Below are 18,073 nucleotides of genomic sequence, written 5' to 3' on the forward strand. Positions count from 1 at the left end.
CGTCCACTCTATCAATCCCCCTCATCATCTTATAAACATCTATTAAGTCGCCTCTCAACCTCCTCCGCTCTAAAGAGAAAAGCCCCAACTCCCTCAACCTTTCCTCATAAGACCTACCCTCCAAACCAGGCTAAATCTCCTCTGCACTCTCTCCAATGCTTCCACATCCTTCTTATAGTGAGGTGACCAGAACTGAACACAATATTCCAAATGTGGTCTCACCAGCATAACCCCACGGCTCTTAAACTCAAACACCCTGTTAATAAACGCTAACAAATTCTCTTCTTTCCTTCCAAGTATGTAATGCTTTGTCTGTATCATGCGCACAAGAAACAATACTTTTCACTGTATACTAACACGTGACAATAATAAATCAAATCCAGGGAAGCAAACAAAAAAATTGAAAAGAAGCCAAAGGCAGAGCAAAAAGTTTGGGCAAAGAAGTTTTAAGGAGGATCTTAAAAAGGACAGGGAGATGTTGAGGGAACCTAGATAGCTAAAGGCACATGTTTAGGCTCTCATTTTGTATTGCTATTATGCAGCCAGATCAACAGTGCCATTGCCATGACCTCAGATGAAATCCGTCATCTTTGACAGGGAATGCCAGCCAACATAGAGTTCAAAAAGTGCTTTCCCAAAATAAAAAACTGAAACAAAACACAAAAATTCAAAAGCATTACTTTTAGTTACAGAGATTGGAAACTTTATTACGGAACATTAAAGGGTACAGGCGTATGTGAGCAGAAACATGACAGGCCAAGACCTACATCTCCCAGCTTCCCCAGTATGGAATAATGTCGGCCAGCGTTAAAGTCCAAACATATTTGGTGTTTCTTCTGTTGCTGCATTGATACAGTGAACAACTGCAGACTGTGTCAATATTGTCACAGAGCTTTAAACCTTCAGGTTTGTTCGATCATGGTACATCTGGTATGGATCATTCACATACCAGTTCCGCCTTTTCCAGAAATCCGTCGTCATTTTGTCCAGCATTTTGCTTTGGGTCTTGTTGCAAAAAACGTGTTGTCGGAGTCGATATTTTCTTGCGGCTCTTTTCTTCCAAAGTTTTTTCTTGTAGCCTGCCTGAAAGCAAAAGGGAGCATTTGTTGAGGATCTAAGCAACATGACGCTCATACAATTCCTGATATAATTACAGAGGCTTACAGCATGGAAACAGGCCCTTCGCCCAACTTGTCCATGCCACCCTTTTATTGTAAACCTCTAACTAGTGCCAATTGCTCGCATTTGGCCCACATCCTTCTATACCTATCTTACCCATGTAACTGTCTCTACTACTACCACTGGAAGCTTGTTCCAGACACTCATCATCCTCTGTGTGAAACAATTGACCCTCTGGACACTTTAGTATCCCTTCTCTCTCAGCTAATTCAAAACCTGATTGAACAAATAGCTCTATCTCAATGACTGCTAAGAAAGGAGCAAGATGGTCACTTTCATTGGCTAGTAGGCTTGGTTGAAAGAGTATTTCTCAAATTCACTTGTGTCTCATCCTTAGTCTTTTGTATCTGTTAGAAAATGCAAACTGATATATTAGGGTAATAGGATTAGGAAATGGGGTACCTTAAGCCACAATTGAGTGCAGTTCTGGTCGCTACATTATAGGAATGATGTGACTGCACTAGAAAAGAGTGCAGAGGAGATTCACCAGGATGTTGCCTGGACTGGAATGTTTCAGCTATGAAGAGAGGCTGGTTAGGTTGGAGTTGTTTTTCTTAAAAGCAGAGAAGGCTTGTCAGTGGGGGTGGGGATGTACAAAATTGTATAGGAAATGGATGGGGTAGATAGAAACTTTTCCCTTTAATAGAGGGGTCAATAAACAGGGGGCAGGAGATTTATGATAAGGGCCAGGAGATTTAGAGGGGATTTGAGGAAAATCTTTTTCACCCAGAACGTGGTGTGAACCTGGAGCTCTGCCTGAAAGAGTGGCGGGGGGCAGGAACATTTAAAAAGCATTTAGTGAATGCTTGAAATGCCATAGCATACAAAGATATGGAACATGTACTGGATAATGGGATTAGAACAGATAGGCAGTTTATGGCCAGCACAGATACAATGGGCTGAAGGCCTCATTTTATATTGTAAAGCTCAATGACTCTATTACAGAATATTAGTGTCACATGCTTACATGTATTCCATAGGTTTACTTAATCACTATTGCCATGAACTAGCTGCCCCATTAGCCTTAGGTGCAAACCCTGTAATGGCTGCCAAAATCGTGAATGGCCAAAAATGGAACTTGCTCTGGTGAGATTTCAGTCTCTGATCTCTCTTCCCCATCCCTCACCAGTTTTGTGAGCATAGAGGCGATTTCCATAAATTTTAATACATCATACAATTTTCCGGCTTCATGCCATAGTATCTGCCCACTTTATATCCTCTCCACTCCACACGCCCCCCTAGCAGTGCCAGTAGAGGGCTCTTCCGGGGAGTCCATGCTTATTGCTTGTTTGGGAGGATGGGGTTGTGCCTGTATCGGGGATTTGTGGGCCCACTGCCTATGAAGTGGCTGTTGTTGTTGTTGGTGTGTTTAGGCCCCGGTCTTCGCTGGCACTTTGCAATTGCAGAGTGCCGCTTAATTAGGTGAGAGGAACAGAGAAGAACAGACCAATGTACAGTCACTGACCAGTTATCGTGACACAGGGCAACAGTCTCAAAGGCAAAATTGTAGGGTGCAATTTTCCCAAAATTACATACAGCGTAGACCGGATCAGGTGAGAAAAGCTGTGAGAAAGTCATCGGCTTCACAGACACCTTTCCCCATAGAAATACTTGTTGGGAAAATTTTAATTTTGATGGAGAGGATAGCTGGAGGCTCAAGCGGCTGAAGGCCTAGGTGCGAATAATGGAACAATTTAAATAGTTACCTTGTAATCGAAGATAATCTTGGAGCGTTCATAAGTGTATTAAATTACATGAATGCCACTTTTTCCTTCTGTATCTTATGATCTAACCCAGTTTATCGAGGTAATTTCTCAAATCGGGAAACAAAACAAAAACAGATTTCCTGAATGGGTTAATGTAAATTTGTATAGTTCCAAAGAACAAAGCTACAGAAAAGATTTACTAGGATGTTGCCTGGTATGGAGGGCATTAGCTATGAGGAGAGGGTGGAGAAGCTTGGTTTGTTCTCACTGGAACGACGGAGATTGAAGGGAGACCTGATAGAAGTCTACAAGATTATGAGGGGCATGGACAGAGTGGGTAGTCAGAAACTTTCTCCCAGGGTGGTAGAGTCAATTACTAGGGGGCATAGGTTTAAGGTGCGATGGGCAAGGTTTAAAGGAGATTTACGAGGCAATTTTTTTTTTTACACAAAGGATGGTGGGTGCCTGAAACTAGCTGCCGGGGGAGGTAGTGAAAGCAGATACGATAGTGAGTTTTAAGGGGCATCTGGACAAATACATGAATAAGATGGGAATAGAGGGTAAGGTCCCTGGAAGGATAGAGGGTTTTAGTTCAGTCGGGCAGCATGATTGGTGCAGGCTTGAAGGGCCTAAGGGCCTGTCCCTGTGCTGTAATTTTATTTGTTCTTTGTTCAAAGCGAGACAGGCAGAAAACAAATAAACCTGAGCTGCACTGTGTGGTTGGGGTTGGGGGTGGGGGGGCATGTTAAAACACATCCCAGTTCTACTCCTCTGAGATTCCATTGAATGGATTTCAGATCCCTCACCTTCAAATTCCTCCACCCTGTTTGGGAATCTTTGTTAGTTCTAGGTCCAGCAGTCCATCTGCTTCTGGAACCTTGAATTTCTGTTTGTTCTTTGCTCCACCACCTGGAATATGAACTTTTGTCCCTTGGGAATTGTCTGTCCAAACTGCTTCACTTTCTACATTCTTCGCTGCCCTAAAACACCTCCTACATTGTGTCATTAACTCATGTTGTGATACCTCTTTAAAAAATAAATTGTATCCCTTCCAATGCAGAATGGTGGAAACACGAACCTTTCTCCGCACCCAGAGACCACAGTGCAGTCGTAGGAACCTTTTGACAACAGATTTCACGGTCTTCCGTTTTCCTTTACGCAGACTGCAATAAGTCAGGGATCTCACTGGTTGTTGAAAACCAAGACCATGATGAGGCAAGCTGTACACAACAGAATTAATCGTCAGAATAATACAATATTTACAAAACAGTGTCACTCTTTATACACATTAGTTTTTTAGCTATGAAGAGAGGTTGGAGAAACTACAAGTAGGCTTACATTAACGCTGCAAAGAAGTTACTGTGAAAATCACCTAGTCGCCACACTCCGGCGCCTGTTCGGGTACACAGAGGGAGAATTTAGCATGGCCAATGCACCTAACCAGCACATCTTTCAGACTGTGTAAAGAAACCGGAGCATCTGGTGGAACCATGCAGACATCATGCAGACTCTACACAGAGAGCCAAGCTGGGAATCAAAGCCAGGTCCCTCGCATTGTGAGACAGCAGTGCTAACCGCTGTGCCATCCCTTCGCCACATATGTTTTCATCTTTTGTTAATATACAGTTTCAAGAAATTCATCTTCAAAAACAGTGATTTTATGTCAACTCAGTAAAAGGCACAGAGAGAAAGAATAGATATAACCAGATACATGTGTTTTGTGTATTAAAAATTTGACATGGCTACAACATCTGTACTGACTTGAGCTAGGCCAGATTTAGGAACATTGTATAGATATATAGTACGTGACAGGTTGACAGCATAATTGGCTATCACTGGGGAGCAGACTGACAGATATATTTACATCTCCATATTTGTTGATTCTCTTGGACTTCCAGTCATGGAAATTTGGTTGCAAGTGAATGGTGAACAATGCCACAGAAAGGCTCATCTCTGATCCCCTTAGTTTCTCACCATAACTCTGCTACCGGGAGCACACTGGAGTGGAGATTGGACCCAGCACCAGCTGCCTGGGGATCGACAGGTTTTAAAAAGAGAGGCAAAGGCAAAAGACATCAGCTACGTTTTGATGCAAATACTAATTGTTGTCCTTTTTCAGTGTTACAGTGCTGTTCTGAATTATAGAAAAATAATACTGAATTACTGATTTAGGTGATTTTAAGTTTATTCACAGTTAGGGTGGCACAGTGGTTAGCCCTAGTGCCTCTTGGTGCCAGGGATCCAGGGTCAATAACCAGAGGGCAGGAGATTTATGATAAGGAGCAAGAGACTTAGAGAGAATTTGAGGAAAATCTTTTTCACTCAGAAGTGGTGTGAACCTGGAGCTCTGCCTGAAAGGGTGGTAGAGGAGGGACCCTCAACATTTGGGTGGCATGGTGGCCCAGTGGTTAACATTGCTGCCTCACAGCTCCAGAGACCTAGATTTGATTTCTGGCTTGGGTCACTGTGTGTGCGGAGTCTGCACATTCTCTCCATGTCTGTGTGGTTTCCTCCTACAGTCCGAAAGATGTGCTGGTTAGGTGCATTGGCCATGCTAAATTCGCCCTCAGTGCACCTGAACAGGCACTAGAGTGTGGCAACTAGGGGATTTTCACAGTAACTTCATTGCAGTGTTAATGTAAGGCTACTTGTGATACTAATAAATAAACTTAACTGCGAGATCGGTGGCATCAGTTGCTACCATAAAAAGATCCCATGTGTCTTCTGTTGTCTCTCATTGCCCAATGTTCATTTAAACAACATAATTCAGGGTTCAGCAACATTATCTCCTTATGACCCAAAATAGATATTTGTAACTTCTGTATGGATGTTTCATTAATTTCTGGAGAGTTGGACCAAGTTGATGAGGTAAATTCAGATACCAATCATTGGACTTCTCTTTCTCATTGAGTTCACACATTTACAGTTAGATTCCTTTAGCTCAATCATTACACGTGCCTCTGTTTAACAATGGAAAGCAAAGTTCCATTTCCCTTAACTTACACTAACATACAAATTCGGGGCAGGAGCAGACCATCCTGTGAGCCTGTTCCACCATTCAATAAGATCATGGCTGATCTGACTGTAATCTCAACTCCACATTCCTGTCTTATACAAAATAACAATTCATTAGTATGTTCTCCTTCTCAGCCAGGCACGAGATTCTCCAAGCAACTTCATGTTTTTAAAATTTACCTCATTGTAGAACTTCACTGCCTCTGATTTTTAATATCGCTTTGTTCATAGCCATAAAAGGAAGACCTGTCAAGCCCATCTGGTCAAGTGCCTGGGGCCAGCTGGCTCACCTCAATGGGAGATGTTTTACTTGATTAGAACCATAAAAATCCATCAGTGCAGAAAGAGGTCAATCGGCCCATTGAGTATGCATCAACTCTCTTGACAGAGCATCCCATGCAGGCCCTCCCCTCCGCCCCATCCCCATATATTTACCATGGCCAATCCACCTAACCAGCACTTCTTAGGACACTAAGGAGCAAATTAGCCTCATTACAATAACAATTTATATTTATGTACATGCCACTTCCCAGAAGCATTAAACAAAGTTTGACACCAAGCCATATAAACTCTGCACGGTGGCACAGTGGATAGCACTGCTGCTTCACAGCACCAGGGACCTAGGTTCAATTCCAGACTCGGATCACTGTCTGTGTGGAGTTTGCACATTCTCCCCACGTCTGCGTGGGTTTCCTCTGAGTGCTCCGGTTTCCTGCCACAGTTCAAAAATGTGTGGGTTAGGTTGACTGGCCGTGTTAAATTGCCCATTTGTATCGGGGGATTAGTAGGGTAAATATATAGGTTTACGGGAATAGAGCCTGGGTGGGATTGCTGTCAGTGCAGGCTTGATGGGTCGAATGGCCTCCTTTTGTTCTATAGGGATTCTTTGATAAGGAGCTATTAGGATCAATGATCCCTTTAAAATAAAGTTGCTAAGCACAGCCTCTTTAGGTTTGTTAGCACAATCGTACAAACAAGTTATTTATCACAAAGCAAGGCCTGCATGGTTCCTTGCAGGCAGCTCCGTAGTCGAGCATAGACGCAGCATAGTGGGAACACTGATTAGAGCTAATGAACAAAAATGCAATCAAAGAAGCTCGCTTTATGGAGTTTCATAAAGGTGGGAGATTGGTGTGGGAGGAATGGGTTTGACTTCATGGGATATTGACACCAGTATTGGGAAGAGGGGACCTGTTCCGATGGGACGGTCTTCAACTGAATTAAGCTGGGACCAGAGTCCTGGCGGATCATATAACTAAGGCTGTAGATAAGGCTTTGAACTAAATAGTGGGGGGGGTTCAGTTGTATGATGAATTACAAAATCAAAGTTAAAGAAGAGGGTAGAAGTGCAGGTAAATGTCGAATTAAAGGAGGGCTCAGGAGAGGTTAGTAAAGCTTCAAGACCACGTAATAGAACAAAGAGTATAGAAGGTGGTACAAATCTAACCTCAGGCAGAGCAAAAAAGGTGACAAGTATGAGACAGCAGGACTGAGGGTGTTGTACCCAAATGCGCACAATATATTGGAACAAGATAAATGAACTTGTTGCAGACACTGAAATTGGCCAGTATGATGTTATGGGCATCACAGAGACATGGCTGCAAGGGGATCAGGGCTGGGATCTAAATATCCAAGGATAATTAGATATCCTTGGATATTTAGGATATTGTCCTATCGGAAAGATATGAAATTGGGCAAAGGGGCCAGGTTTGCACTGTTAGTAAGGAATGAAGTTAAATCTATAGCAAGAAGTAATATAGGATCAGAAGGCATAGAATCTCTGTGGGTAGGGTTATGGAATTGCAAAGGTAAAAAGATCCTGATGGGAGTTATGTACAGGCCCCCTAGCAGTCGTCAGGATGTGGAGCAGAAAATGCATATAAAAAGGCAATATTACAATAATTATGGGGGACTTCAATATGCAGGTGGACTGGGAAAATCAGGTAGGTAGTGGATCTCAAGGAAAAGAATTTGTGGAATGGCTAAGAGATGGTTTTTTTGGAGCAGCTTGTGACAGAGCCTACAAGGGAACAGACAATACTGTATTTGGTGATGTGTAATGAAGGGAATTTAAGGTGAAGGAACCCTTAGGGGCAGTGACCACAATATGATAGAATTTACCCTGCAGTTTGAGATCAAGAAGCTGGAATCAGATGTAACAGTATTACAATTAAATAAAAGTAACTACAAAGACATGAGGGAGGAGCTGATCAGAGCTGATTGGAATGGGAGCCTAGCAGGGAAGACTGTGGAACAGCAATGGCATGAGTTTTTGGGGGTTATTTGGGAGGCACAACAGAAATTCATCCCAAGGAAGAAAGAAACATGGTGAGGGGAGGGTGAGGCATCCATGGCTGATGAGGGAAGTCAAGGACAGCATAAAAGCAAAAGAAAAAGTATGCAAAGTGGCAAGGATTAGTGGGAAGCCAGATTGGGAAGCCTTTAAAAGTAAGCAGAGAACAACTGAAAAAGCAATGGGGGGGGGAGGAGAAAATGAAATATGAATGTAAGCTAGTTAGTAATATAAAAGCAGATAGGAAGAGTTTTGTTTTCAATATATAAGAGGTAAGAGAGAGGCAAAAATAGACATTGGACCACTGGAAAATGAAGCTGGAGAAGTAATAATAGAAAATAAAGCAATGACAGAGGAACTGAACAGTTACTTTGTATCTGTCTTCAAGGCGGAAGACACCAGTGGGATGCCAGAGCTCCAACAGAATCAGGAGGCACAGGTGAGTGTAGTGGCCATCACTAAGGAGAAGGAAACTGAAGGTGGATAAGTCACCTGGACCAGATGGAATACACCCGGGTTCTAAAAGAGATAGCTGAGGAAATTGTGGAGGCATTGGTGGTGATCTTTCAGCAATCATTGGAGGCAGGGAGGGTCCCAATGGACTGGAAAAGTAGCTAAAGTTTAAGAAGGAAGGGAGACAGCAGATGAGAAATTATAGGCCGGTTAGCCTGACTTCAGTCATTGGCAAGATTTGAGAGTCCATTATTAGAGTTCTCGGAAGTGCATGATAAAGTAGGACTGAGTCAGCACGGCTACGTCAAGGGGAGGTCATATCTGACAAATCTATTAGAGTTCTTTGAGGAGATAACAAGGAAATTAGATAAAGGAGAGCCAGTAGACACGATTTATCTAGATTTCCAAAAGGCCTTTAACAAGGTGTCACATTGGAGACTGTTAAATAAGTTAAGAGCCCATGGTGTTGATGGTAAGATCCTGGCATGGTTAGAGGATTGGTTGACTGGCAGAAGACAGAGAGTGGGGATAAAGGGGTCTTTTTCAGGATGGCAGCCAGTGGTCAGTGTTGGGACCACAACTTTTCACAATATACATATACAGAAGGAACTGAAGGCACTGTTGCTAACTTTGCAGATGATACAAAGATATGTAGAGGGACAGGTAGTATTAAGGAAGAAGAAGGGGAGCTGCAGAAGAACTTGGACAGGTTAGGAGAGTAGGCAAAGAAATGGCAGATGGAATACAATGTGGAAAAGTGGGAGGTTATGCACTTTGGAAGGAGGAATGGAAGCATTAACTATTTTCTAAATGGGAAAATGCTTAGGAAATCAGAAATACAAAGGGACTAGGGAATCCTTGTTCAGATTCTCTTAAGATTAATGTGCAGGTTCAGTCGGAGTTAGGAAGGCAAATGCAATGTTAGAATTCAAGCTGAGAGGGCTGGAATACAAGAGCAGGGATGTACTTCTGAGACTATATAAGGCTCTGGTCAGACTCCATTTGGAGTATTGTGAGCAGTTTTGGGCCCTGTATCTAAAGAAGGATGTACTGGCCTTGGGAAGGATCCAGAAGAGGTTCACAAGAATGATCCCTGAAATGAAGAGCTTGTCGTATGAGGCACGGTTGAGAACTCTGGGACTGTACTCGTGGAGTTTAGAAAGATGAGGAGGATCTTATTGAAATTGCAAGGATACTGCAAGACCTGGGTGGATGGACATGGAGAGAATGTTTCCACTGGTAGGAAAAACTAGAACCAGAGGGCACAACCTTGGGCTAAAGAGACAATCCTTTAAAACAGAGATGAGGAGGAGTTTCTTCAGCCAGAGTGTGGTGAATCTGTGGAACTCTTTGCTGCAGAAGACTGTGGAGGCCAGGTCACTGAGTGTCTTTAAGACAGAGATAAATAGGATCTTGATTAATAAGGGGAATCAGGGGTTATGGGGAAAAGACAGGAGAATTGAGATAAAAAAAAACAGCCACGATTGAATGATGGAACAGACTCAATGGGCTGAATGGCCTAATTCTGCTCCTATGTCATATGGTTTTATGGGAGGGAATTCCACAGCCATCTATGGTGGAGCAATAAAATAGAGATAGTTCACAGGCCAGAACTGAAGGATCACCAATATCACATGATCGTTAGCTTGGAAGGAACAAACCAACAAATGGCTCAATGTTTATAATCTTTGGGGAGAATCAATCGTCTCAATTTTTTTTAAAAAACGTGTTTCAAAATAGTGTGCACCTTTGAACAGCAGAATTTCTTTAATCCACCAGGATACAAACAGCGCTTTACTACAATTTTTATACATAATCCCCATAATCATAGAAAATGGGACTGTACTGCACTAACTAAATTCTGCTTTGACTAGTGCACCACAAAAGGAGAACAATCTAAAACTACAAACCCACATTGGACTGGGTTACTGTAATTGGGTCACACTGGACACTTCTGGTTCATGTGGCCATTGCTCAGTGGTAGAAAAATACAGAAATATGAAAATCAAAGTAGTTGGACGAGTTATCTGAAGACTGAAAGGTTCATTCCTCTGTCACCAACGGTAAAGAATTATTAGCTGGTAATTCCTCTTCCAGCCATTCAACATCCTGACTTGGAAATCTAATCACTGATGCTTTAAAATCCTGGAACTCCCTCCTTAACAGCATTGTGGATGCATCTAGACCACATGGACTGCAGTGGTTCAAGGTGGCTCATGACCACCTTCTCAAGGGCAATTAAGAATGGGCAATAAATGCTAGCCCAGCTAGCAACACCCATTCCCATGAAAGAATTAAAAAGTCATCTGAATCCATATACATTGGACACAAACTCATGTGATAAACAAATAGACTTGGGGGTCAAAATTTTACAGAGCTTCAGCAGCCACAAGCCAGACCTGAACTCATGTGAAATCGTACAAGACGATGCCAACATTCGAAAGTGTGCAACTGGTCCTACTTTTAGTTAAAGTTTACTAGTGTCGGAAGCAGGCTTACATTAACACTGCAATGAAGTTACCGTGAAAATCCCCTGGTCTCCACACTCCTGCACCTGTTGCAGTACACAGAGGGAGAATTTAGCATAGCCAATCTACCTAACCAGCAGGTCTTTCAGAACATTGAAGGAAACTGAGTACCTGGGGAAAACCCATGCAGACACAAGGAGAACGTGCAGACTCCACCCAGACAGTGACTGAAGGCGGGAATCGAACTGGAGTCCCTGAGGCTGTGAGGCAGCAGTGCTAACCACTGTGCTACCATGCTGCCCAATTCTCATGGCCCAGGCACTTTCACACTCGCTGCACAGGTCAATCGGACAGGCAGCGTTCACGATTTTTTTTCACCATTCCACATCAAGGTGGGATAAAATGTCCAGGATGAAATAAAAGAAAATGTTTGAGGGTTGAGGTTTACAGTAAAGTTAAAGTTTATTTATTTGTCACAAGTAGGCTTACATTAACACTGCAATGAAGTTACCGTGAAAATCCCCTAGTTGCCACACTCTAGTGCCTGTTCAGGTGCACTGAGGGAGAATTCAGCATGGCCAATGCACCTAACCAGCACATCTTTCGGACTGTAGGAGGAAACCAGTGCACTCGGAGGAAACCCACGCAGACACGGGGAGAATGTGCAGACTCCGCACAGTGACCCAAGCCGGAAATTGAACTCAAGTCTCTGGTGCTGTGAGGCAGCAGTGCTAGCCACTGTGCCATCGTACTGCCTATTTGTTACATGTTATGCTGCCGATTGCTTGATTCGGCATGATAGTGAGAGTTTGCTATAGTTTTTTTCCTGATAATGTCATTGGAATAAAACTCTTAGGCAAGTACACAATCTAGTTTATGGTTTTTATAGTCTAGTTTCTTCGTTGCTGCAGCCTTTTGAGAGCTTGTTGGAAATGCCCTCCCGCACTGTCACTTCTCTCAGCATCCATGCTCCTTGGCAACATTCAGCCTTTCAGAGTGTGTGTTTCACACTGGCTAGACAGTGTGAAATTCTTCTCCAGGGCTGAATGCGGTCAGAAGCGCATTTCAGACCTACTGAGCGTGCACACACCCAATGGGCGAAAAATGCAGGCTCTGGATTTTTAAGTCATAAGGGAGAATTGTCCATTTGAGCTGTTAAACTACAGCAAAATGATCTTTCTATCCCCAAAATGAAATCTCTATTTTGAAACTCACCCTTTGAGAGCAGAGAGTTTATGTGTACAAATAATGCTGGTGTCCACGGATGATCCCAGTTTGGTTACTGTGGAAATTGTTGGAGACTGAACATGTCGGAGGTTGAGGGTAGCAAACCTGGAGACCAGCTGTGTAACAGGGAAACCTCGTGAAGCATTTCTCTGGACCAAAGGAAGGAAATACTTCAACGTCCCTTACAATACAAAAGAGAAAATGTGTTCTTAGTTTTAAAAATAATACTTTAGTTATTTTTCTTACAGAATTAGCATTTTCATCCATAGGTATAAGTTAGTTTAGAATGATTAAATGCTGGAAGAATGATGAAATAAGCGATTGAAATAGTTTCACATGGTCTTTAACACTAATGTCCCTGTGTTAAGGAAGCATCATTGCCCACAATATCTCATATCTCACCATCATGTTTCTCTCTAGGTGGCTGAGCATTTCATCTTGAACGTACTGATACAACAAGCCCTGGCTGCAGGTTATAGAACATAGAACATAGAACGTTACAGCGCAGAACAGGCCCTTCGGCCCTCGATGTTGCGCCGACCACTAAGAAAAAAGCAATGACCCTCTAACCTAAACCATTCCCTTTCCATCCATAAACCTATCCACGGACCTTTTATACGCCCCCAAACTTGGCGCATCTACAACTGCAGCAGGCAGGGCATTCCATACCCTTACCACCCTCTGGGTAAAGAACCTACCTCTGACATCCGTCCTATAACTACCACCCCTTAATTTAAAGCTATGTCCCCTCGTGCTAGCTTTCTCCATCCGAGGAAAAAGGCTATCACTGTCCACCCTATCTAAACCTCTAATCATCTTGTATGTTTCAATAAGGTCTCCTCTTAGCCGCCTTCTTTCTAACGAAAACAACCTCAAATCCCTCAGCCTCTCCTCATAGGACCTTCCCTCCATACCAGGCAACATCCTGGTAAACCTCCTCTGCACCCTCTCCAATGCCTCCACATCTTTCTTATAATGTGGGGACCAGAACTGTACACAATACTCCAAGTGCGGCCGTACCAGAGTTTTGTACAGTTGCAACATGATGTTGTGGCTCCGAAATTCAATCCCCCTACCAATAAACGCCAAGACACCAAGACACCGTATGCCTTCCTAACCACCTTATCGACTTGATTTCCAACTTTCAGGATCTATGCACATATACACCTGGATCCCTCTGTTCGTCAACACTATTCAGAGTCCTACCATTAGCCCTATACTCTACACATTTGTTATTCCTGCCAAAGTGAATTATCTCACACTTTTCCGCATTAAACTCCATTTGCCACCTCTCGGCCCAGCTCTGCAACTTGTCCAAGTCTCTCTGTAAACTATGACACCCCTCTTCACTATCTACCACTCCTCCAACTTTGGTGTCATCAGCAAATTTACTAATCCATCCTTCTATACCCTCATCCTGATCATTTATAAAAATTACAAACAGCAGTGGCCCCAAAACAGATCCCTGAGGCACACCACTTGTAACCGAACTCCGTGACGAATACTTTCCATCAACCACCACCCTCTGTCTTCTATCAGCTAGCCAATTCCTGATCCAATTAACTAAATCACCCTCAATCCCATACATCTGCATTTTCTGCAGAAGCCTTCCATGGGGAACCTTATCAAACGCCTTACTAAAGTCCATATATACCACGTCAACTGCCTTACCCCCATCCACCTCTTTGGTCACTTTTTCAACAAACTCAATAAGGTTAGTAAGGCACGACCTACCCTTCACAAAACCATGCTGACTATCTCCAATCAATTCATTACTCTCTAAATAACTATAAATCCTATCCCTAATAATTTTTTCTAATACTTTGCCCACAAGAGAAGTAAGACTCACCGGTCTATAATTCCCGGGAAAGTCTCTGTTCCCCTTCTTAAACAATGGGGCAACATTCGCTATCCTCCAGTCTTCTAGCACTATACCTGTGACCAACGACGACCTGAAGATCAGAGCCAGAGGCTCTGCAATCGCCTCTCTTGCCTCCCAGAGAATCCTAGGGTAAATCCCGTCCGGCCCAGGAGACTTATCTATTTTCAAACCCTCAAGAATATCTAGCACATCCTCCTTACCTACTTCAATACTATCCAGTTTACAACCCTGTAACCCAGTGTTCTCCACAACTACATTTACGTCTCCCTGCGTGAATACCGAAGAGAAATATTTGTTCAGTGCCTCTCCAATCTCTTCCGGCTCCACACACAACTTCCCACTGCTGTCTCTGACTGGCCCTAATCTTGCCCTAACCAATCTTCTATTCTTAACATATCTAAAGAAAGCTTTAGGATTCTCCTTAATCCTATCAGCCAAAGTCTTCTCGTGTCCAAGGCAGAATGGTTAGGCAGAATGGCCATGCTAAATGGCCCCTTGGTGTCCACTATCAACATCCTGGGAGTTACCATTGATCAGAAACTGAACTGGACTAGCCATATGAATATCATCGCTACAAGAGCAGGGCAGAGGCCAAGAATTCTGAAGAAAGTAACTCACCTCATGACAGTGCTGTCTAAGGAACCCTAGTGAGTTCCTGCACCACATCTTGTAGATGGTACACACTGCTGCCACACTCCAGGGATGGAGCAAATAAATGTTTGAGAATGGATTGATTTGTCCTGGATGGCATTGAGTTTCTTGAATGTTACTGGAAGCTGAGCTCATCCAGGTACATGGAGTGTATTCCATCACACTCCTGAATTGTGCCTTGTAGATAGGCTTTGGGGAGTCAGGAGCAGAGTGGCTTTGAAAGCCACAGGTTTTATATGGCTAGTCCAGTTCAGGTTCTGGTCAATGATAATACCCTGGACTTGATAGTGAGGGGTTCAGCGATGGTAATGACATTGAATGTAACTGGGCGATGGTTGGATTGCCTCTTGTTGGACATGGTCATTCCTTCATTGAAGTACCACAGAGAATTAAAAGCAAAAATGCTGCGGATGCTGGAATTTGAAACAAAAACAGAAATCTCAGCATTGCTGACGCATCTGTGGAGAGAGAATAGAGCCAATGTTTCAAGTCTCATCTGTCTGAGGTCACGTACCTGAGGTCAAGGACCATACAGGGGTCTCAGACAAGGCTAGCGAGGTGGGGTCTGCTTCCTAATCAACACCTCGTAGATGTAACAACACTGGCAAGTTTCTGCTCGAAGTCCAACAGGTTGGACTTTAAGCTGGTGCTGTGAGGCTTCAAGTTTTTAGGTGTCCAGATTACCAGTAACCTGTCCTGGTCCCCCCCATGTTGACACTATAATTAAGAAACCCACCAACTTTCTCAGAAGACTAAGGAAATTTGGCATGTTAGCCGTAACTCTCACCAATCTTACAGATCCACCATAAAAAGCATTCTTTCGGGCTGTATCAAAGCTTGGTATGACTCCTGTTCTGTCCAAAACCGCAACAAACTACAAAAGGTCGTGAATGCAGCCCAATCCATCAGGCAATCTAACTTTCCATCCATTGACACTGTCTCCACTTCCCATTGCCTCGGCAATGCAGCCAGCATACTTAAGGACCCAAGTACATTCGCTCTTCCACCTTCTTCCATCAGGAAAAAGATACAAAAGTTTAAAGTCATGTACCAACTGACTCAACAACAGCTTCTTCCCTACTACCATCAGACTTCTGAATGGACCTACCCTACATTAAGCTGATGTTTCTCTTCATCCTAGCTATAACTGTAACACTACATTCTGCACTCTCTCCTTTCCCTCTCTATGAATGGTATGCTTTGCCTCATAGCGCACAAAAAAAATACTTTTCACTATATACTAATATGTGTGACAATAATAAATCAAATCAAATCAGATCTCAAAACTCTTGATCTCATCCTGAATCAAAATGTTGGGCGGGAATGTCTGGCTGCGCTCATCCCAAGGCCGGTAAATCCTGCCCGAGGTCAACGACTTTTGCATCGTCTATCTGCAGTTGGTACAACTCATGATGGGTGGGCAGGATAGGAAAATTCCACCTGTTAGCTCTTATTCTCTCTCCACAGAAGCTGTCAAACCTGCTGAGATTTTTCCAGCATGTTCTATTTTTAATCGTTGCAGCACCCAGAGGCGAATAGGGGCTAGAGCTTGGGTGGGATTGTGGTCAGTGCAGACTCGATGCACCGAATGGCCTCCTTCTGCACTGCCGGTGTACACTGTGAATATTCTGCGTGACCGTTCGGCCCATTGTGCCTGTGCTGGCTTTCTGCAGGACTAATTCACCCAACTGTCAATGTCAAGCTCAGGCTGCATCAGACAACCGCCTCCACGGAGGAGGAGCGGCCGCGGGGAGAGTTTTCCGGTCCCCTGGACAGGCTATGAGTCGCCACCCAGTCCTGGCTGCACCCTCCCCGACTCCCTCCTCGGTTGCCTCTCCTCCCTGCCGGCTGCACTCACCTGCCGCACTCCTCAGCGCCGCCATCTTCAGCCCCCAATGTACGGTGGCCGCGCCGTCAGAGCTCAGAGCCGCCAAACTCAAAACCCTGCACCAGCTCCTCCCTCACTCACTCCCTCTGGTTTAAACAGATTCATTAGAGGATTCATTGAACCTATATTTATAACTTGTCATTATTTCCATAAAATGCCTCTTCAATCTGTCCTAAACTATTTTATTGTGTAAAAGGAGAGTGCAGGATATAATCAACCTTCATTTTGAAATGAACTGTTTTGGTGTGCCTTCTGAGCTATAGTATATGAATCATGAAAATTTATGTTTCTGAACCAGATAATACAATACTGGTAATTACTGACTTTTCCACATCTTTAAATCTAGAAGCTTGCAAAGTATGGATTAAATTACTCCTTCAGCCAATCTTCTTTTGTTTATTCATGGAATGTGGATTTAGCTGACGATAGACCAGCATTTATTGCCCATATCTAATTGCCCTTGAGAAAGTGACAGTGCAGTTTACTGTGGTTCACAGTAACACTGACTGCAACAAGGGCTGTAGTAACAGTAAGTTCATTATCTAACTCTGCAGCTCTCAGAAAACACTTGTGCTCTGCCCAAGGTCCCAGTAAAGTCTGGCATGCTCCTATTACACCCTGATTAGATTGAGCCCCTTGTGGTATGAGGTGCAAGTGTACAGTGAAAACTATATACAGACGTATGTTACAAAAGCACTTAGCTGTATAACAGTGTATAATGGTTTGTGTGAACAATGAAACACAGATTATGTTCATGCAATTTGGTGCATAGCCCATTGTGTGTACTTCCGCTTTTTTCAGCATGTGGTGGGAAGGAACTGATTGGATTTGATTTGATTTTATTATCTGATTTGATTTATTATTGTTACATATATTAACATACAGTGAAAAGTACAGTTTCTTGCAGAGAAAACATCCTGTTCATAGAGAAGGAAACGAGAGTGTGCAGAATGTAATGTTACAGTCAAAGCAAGTTGTAGAGAAAGATCAATTTAGTGTGAAACTGACAACTCGGAGTCAGTTACTGACAGCCATCACCTCCGGAAGCTGACTGTTTGGAAGGGCGTTGGAAGGGGTGAGCAGAAACAAAAAGCACATCTGACCCAGAAGAGGGCCCAGAGGAAACTGAGGCCAGTGAATTGTGTGCCTTCTCAGCTCACTGTCTTTTTAGAATCACAGAATTCCAGTGCAAAAAGAGGCCATATGGCCCACCGAGAACCTACAAAAATCCCACCCAAGCCCTACCCTAGTAACCCCAGGTATTTAGCGTGCCGGTCTCCTGACACTAAGGGGCAATCGAGGATGGCCAAT

At 43.5% G+C, this 18,073-nt stretch overlaps 1 protein-coding gene across 1 annotated transcript; it reads right to left on the reverse strand.

Annotated features, from left to right (window-relative positions):
- Positions 1 to 680: 680 nt before the first annotated feature.
- On the reverse strand, positions 681 to 16,794 carry mrpl35 (mitochondrial ribosomal protein L35). Its single transcript, XM_080197346.1, has 4 exons — positions 16,733 to 16,794; positions 12,330 to 12,522; positions 3,964 to 4,105; positions 681 to 1,083 (listed from the first exon to the last, which is right to left on the reverse strand). The coding sequence occupies exons 1-4, from the start codon at positions 16,755 to 16,757 to the stop codon at positions 895 to 897; spliced, it is 549 nt and encodes a 182-aa protein (XP_080053472.1). The 5' UTR covers positions 16,758 to 16,794; the 3' UTR covers positions 681 to 894.
- Positions 16,795 to 18,073: the final 1,279 nt, after the last annotated feature.

This window comes from Carcharhinus amblyrhynchos, chromosome 1 (genome assembly GCF_965287045.1).
Source record: "Carcharhinus amblyrhynchos chromosome 1, sCarAmb.v2.hapA, whole genome shotgun sequence".
NCBI classification, from domain to species: Eukaryota; Metazoa; Chordata; class Chondrichthyes; order Carcharhiniformes; family Carcharhinidae; genus Carcharhinus; species Carcharhinus amblyrhynchos.